This window comes from Cephus cinctus, unplaced genomic scaffold (assembly GCF_000341935.2).
Source record: "Cephus cinctus unplaced genomic scaffold, Ccin1 Ccin1_scaffold0087, whole genome shotgun sequence".
Lineage (NCBI taxonomy): Eukaryota > Metazoa > Arthropoda > Insecta > Hymenoptera > Cephidae > Cephus > Cephus cinctus.
In genome coordinates this window covers 1289891-1295527 of record NW_014332826.1, presented here as the reverse complement: position 1 = coordinate 1295527, position 5637 = coordinate 1289891, and the positions used below count along the sequence as shown (strand labels likewise).

The 5637-nt window shown below is 38.4% G+C and overlaps 1 protein-coding gene across 13 annotated transcripts in view; it reads right to left on the bottom strand.

Moving 5' to 3' along the window:
- Nucleotides 1-243: 243 nt before the first annotated feature.
- LOC107272984 (tropomodulin) overlaps nt 244-5637 on the bottom strand; it is a 48360-nt gene continuing 42966 nt past the window's right edge. For all 13 annotated transcript variants that reach the window (XM_025090120.1, XM_025090114.1, XM_015750736.2 and 10 more), the window contains one exon: nt 244-1095. Coding sequence is in view for 1 of the 13 variants with exons in the window: in XM_015750755.1 (XP_015606241.1) it covers nt 1034-1095 (62 nt within the window). In the remaining 12 variants the exon portion in view is untranslated. The remainder of the gene's footprint in view (nt 1096-5637) is intronic.

Sequence of the window (5637 nt, the reverse complement as noted above, 5' to 3'; positions counted from 1 at the left end):
GGGTAGTGAAAAGGTCCTGTTGGTTCGCGGGGTGGCAAAGGGAGGGTGGTGGGAAGGGGTGGGTGGCTTGGGAAGGCGACGATTTTTCCAACCGGAAATCATTCTCCGTATCGTGACTTCCGAGGAGGAGAGCTACAATTCTCCTCGAATCTACAATATTAATCGAGCTTCCAACGGGAAGAGCAACCTGAGCGAAATGCAAGACTCGCGCCGCGCGATGTATTTTGTTGCGTTAAAAAAAAAAAAGAAAAAAAAAATAGAGACATTTTTCTTCTTCAATTATCCATCTGCATAGCGCATGGCGATAGCAATGTCAGCATTAGCAACGGCGGATACTAGCAATAACAACAAGAACAGCGACCACAAAACGAAGAGGCTGAGAGAGATAGAGAAGTTGCAGCAGAGAGAGGCTCGCTCGTAACGACAATAATCGCCCGTTGATAACGAAGGATTCTTAAGTTATATCGAGCTAAGTGTATGCGAACGTTAACCGCGGGGATGGTGAGCAGGGATTGAAAAAAAAAGGGTAACTGGATCACACCGGAGCCGGAAGCGGTCGGTATGTTATGGATTCTGTGGTATCCGGGGAAAAATGAGACACTTCCGGTGACTGCGGGTAGACCTCAAGGGAGACGGTTGCCAGCCCTAAAGGCTTCACGGTTATCCTGACGAGACAAAAGCCTCCGTTAGGATTAATAGCGAATCTTTAAAGTTAGCACGCGACTCCCTCTTGGCTCTGCAAATGGTCCAGCGAGGACTCCTTAAGGATGCCTCCTGCGATTACTTAACATAGTGCGTACGTCATAACTCTCCGGAACGTGATTTCCCAGCGGGCGTCGTTCGAGGATTTGCGACTTTATTCGCGTCCTCTTTGTATCTGTGTGTGGGTTTCTGTGTGCTTGGTGCTCGCTTATGTGCACGCGTGTACTTTGTGTTATAGCAGCAAACGGTAGCTTAGATAAATAATCTATCATCATCATCATCATCATCATTATCATCATCGTCGTCCTTATCGTCGTCGTCGTCGCCGTCATCAGTGCATTGCCCAGCCGATAGTATAGTTGCGGGAAGCCCTTCCCGTGCGGCGCAGGCGGTCTGTGAAATAGTAAAGAAACAAAGAAAACGGTGAGAAGTCAATTCGGACTATTGACGCAATCATTGTTAAACTGTTAGACACGAGCTGATGCTATGTGAAATAAGAGAAAATGAAAAAAAAAAAGGAAACAAGTTAATTTTAGCACTGTTGACAGATTATAGTCTCGCTTCCCTTTCTGAAATATTTTTCATTCGGCTTGAGTATTGGAGCACAAATATTTTGTGGTTACGGGATACGGAATAACGAGTGAATTACGATTTACGGTGTAAAATGCAACAGCTTTACTTATATATGGTGGAAACAATGAAATTTATCCATTTTCAGGAACGATTTACGGGATGCGTATAACAACACGGAATTATGTTTGATTTTACGGGAAAATAGAGATGGAAATTCGAAACACGTAAATTGAATATTCGCAATCGACATTACGGTAATTGCACATGACATGAATGCTGCCTAAAATGATTATTACTGACCATGCGGCCACTAAAATCGTTATACAATATGTACTGTGTATCTACTAAATATTGAATAGCAGATCAGTGTATCGAAAAAGGAAATAAAATCACGTGGGAGTCGCGTCGTTCCCTCGCGAGCTTCTGATGATATATACGCTTACAAGAATTGTTGTACGAGTAAGAGGAAAAATCGCAGCTACAAATAAGAAAGAAATTGTAAATTAGGAGGAATAAATTCTTTAGCCTGTTGGCGTGTATTCCTTTTTCCTTTGCTCTTTCGGTCTTTCGCTCCCGCGCTCCGAATTGGTCGATAGCCGTAAAGGAAAACTAATGAACACCAGCGGTATATTAAAGTAACGCCGGAATAATGAAACATCGCGTACACGAATCGCAATTATTAAAAAATAGTGCACAGCCACGTTGGACCATTTATAAGTCATTAACGAACTTTCGTGTATTTTGACTAAAATTTAATTAAATTATTTTAACATTTTAATAAATATTCAATATTTATAATTATATTCTATTACTTTATTAAATGCAATACATTATTAAATATTTAGTAAAAATCAATCGCGCAAACAAATTTACGGCAATTTCAATGAATTTCTGCGACTCTAATTTACGAAATTCAATATTGCATTGTGTGACCTCGATAAACATTTTTTCTACGCCTACTTTTTCTTCGTCTATCGTCTCCCCGAGTCTCCTGGAGCCTTTATCGCGGGCCACGAAAATAAATCGAATTTGATCTTTGAGTCTGGGTGAATCCTGCGTCTCCCCGTAAATCAACGATGATCCGGCACGAAATGGCGATGGCCGTGGGTCGAAAAGTTTCACGGTGACTCCCCAGGGTGATGGGAATATCCTTTTTTCTTTTTGCTTTTCCTTTCCCCTTCCTAAACCCAAAGACTCCCACGAGAACTACAAGTGAAATACAGCCCACGTAAAGGATTTGAGTCATATTTCTACAAGCAGTCACAAAATTCTGAATTTCAATCCTAGATTGTACACCGAATGTAATCGTAACCTAAAGAACGGATTCGTAACATGACGTCAATATCAAAATGTGCTTCTAAGCTAATGCAGCGTATCTAAATTTAAAGAATCTCAAAGATGAAGACTATTAAATAAAATTTGTATATATCAAATTATAAAATTTTTATAAAATTGCTTCTAAGCTAATGCAGCATATCTTAATTTGAAAAATCTCAAAGATGAAGACTATTAAATAAAATTTGTATATATCAAATTATAAAATTTTTATAAAATTGCTTCTAAGCTAATGCAGCATATCTTAATTTGAAAAATCTCAAAGATGAAGACTATTAAATAAAATTTGTATATATCAAATTATAAAATTTTTATAAAATTGCTTCTAAGCTAATGCAGCATATCTTAATTTGAAAAATCTCAAAGATGAAGACTATTAAATAAAATTTGTATATATCAAATTATAAAATTTGGACGATCTTTTAGAAATTGAATTTTTACTATCCTCCATTGTATTTGTACCTCAAGGATCCAGAAGAGCGATATGGATAACCGGAAGAACAAGAAAAAACAATGTTACCAATAGTCTAAAGCGAAATCCTGAAAGTCCCGAAATAGCCTTTATCCCCATGTAAGGTTCGTGCTCTTTGCCTGCGAGTACGTAACTATGCTATGCGCAATATGCATACGTACTAAAGGTGATACCCAGTCGTATATGTTACACGCGTTATCGGATTGTACGCTCGTTATATCATTACGTTCTACGTGACCTATGGTGCGAGGGTTTGCGGATCGGGATTGTTAATACGCGCCTATCAGAATTCTAACAGCGGCGCAATATCCCAACGGCATTACCAATCTAACAGCATTGCTATATCTGTACATAATGTAGTATAGTACCGATACCCTCTATATGACTGTATGTACGGTCACGGCCAGGTGAGGCCGGAGCACATGAGGGGAAGGTGTTCCCCCTCTCTGCTACCTATACAGTGCGCATTGGATCACGCGCAGCAGGCCCGAAGAAAGCTACATCATTTCCGCTACCGTATTCCAAAATATATGTTCAAATGTTTAATAAATGTATAATACCATAATGTTATCTTTTTTAACTTTATCCTTAGGAAGCATGATGCCTTCAAGTTTTTCGAAATAATTGTAACTCAATTAAATATTTGTGCATTACACCTGATTTTTATTATACATATAATAAATCGAAAATCGGTTTACATGTTTACATCACGTGAAACCAACTTACAAAAATAGACTTGAATTTTGCGCAGGACATTGGTAGGGAAAGTATTTGTTTTCGTATTTTTTTTTTTAAATCTTATGCCATCAAATATATAAAAAAAAATTATTCTAACGTGCATTGAGTTTATTCGTTTTAATAATTTTCACTTTGATTTATCTCTATACCCTGTGCCCTGCAGACTATCTTCTTTCTGAAGTTTTACCAATGTCCGCGCAAAATTCAAGTCATTTTTTAAAGTTGGCTTTACGTGATATAAATATGTAAAACGATTTTCGGTTTATTATATGTTTTACACTTAAAAATCAGATGTAATACACAAATATTTGATTGAGTTATAATTATTTCGAAGAACATGAAGGCATTAAGCTTCGTATGAATAAAGTTAAAAAAAAAGATAACGTATTATACATACTATACTAAACTTTGAAACATATATTTTGGAATACGTTAGCGGAAGTGATGTAGCTTTCTTCGGGCCTACGCAGGTAGTAGGGAGGGGGAACGCCTTCCCCTCATGCGCTCTGGCCTTACCTGACCGTGACTGTACTACTACCACAGTATTAACATGATGTTCCTGGTGGAAACGATGTTGGAAAACCTGAAGAAATTCCGTTATTGTTATTCGACGAGTTGTGGAGGCAACAAAGAAACCGCCAAGTCCATGATTTCTTTTGGCATTTAATACGGCATGAAAAGGCACGGGTGAAGGGGGTAGAGGTTCACCGAGAATAATTATGACGGGTGCCATATACATTTGAAGTGGTGCGATGCTATTATGCTACTGTGAATCTGCCGGGTAAAAATGATCTCGAGCTTTGTTCGAAGATGAGAAAAGATAAAAAAAAAAAAGGTGGTTGAATTCTTGCTTTTGGTGCCAACGAGCGCAATGAAAAATTTAAAAAAATAGAACAAATTGAATACGAATTTGACTGGCGGAAAAGGGAAAAGAAAAAAGAAAAATGAAGAAGGAATGGAAAATGGCGTCGAGTAATGGAAACCGACGGCGCTCGTCGCGATGAGAGACGACAGAAAACAATCGTGTGTGGTATATATGTATGTACAGTATAGGAATCCGAGAAATCGGTATAAGAGCGGCTCGACGAAATAATTGAAGCTTCAATTACCAGATAAATTGCCTCGAATTTGTATCTTTGCGCAATCCCAGCGATATAATTCGTTAAAATTTTTTCTTCTGTTTCTCGTTCCCATTTTTCGATAGCCGAGCGACAAATTTTACGAGACAAAGTATTGGGATTTTTCGCACCACGACCATTGCTATGTTCATTCTCGGGATACATCGTGTTCGCCTACGGGTTCTAATACAGGATATACAGTCATGCGGCACTCATATACACCGTCCCAGTTTCCAATTATTTTCTTTTACCTCTTGCGCAATGCGCATTCCTCTCTTTGGTATCCTCACTCATAAACAAAGGATTCGATTTGAATTGCAGTTGGATGAAAAAAAAAAAAACAATATCCTTCGATGTGAAATCCTACTAGCGACTGTCTCCTAGCCTCGGGGTAATTTCTTTTTTATATTTTGCGCGTTACACTTTTAACGTATTACAGCCAATGCTTTAAATGTAGACGAATTCCCGGAATTTGACTAGTTTCATGAAAATATCCTGCGAGTATCTAGAGACTAGTAAAAATAAATCGCGAACAAACTGTAAAAATTGAAAAAGCGCTTGGGGCGCACTGAAATACGAATGTGAACGTTTCGAATGGAGATCCGTCGAAAGTTCGCATTATACTTTTATCTCTTTCCCTGATTCTCCGTATATACGACATCTACATGTGTACAAAAATTATAACCCCCCCCCCCCCCA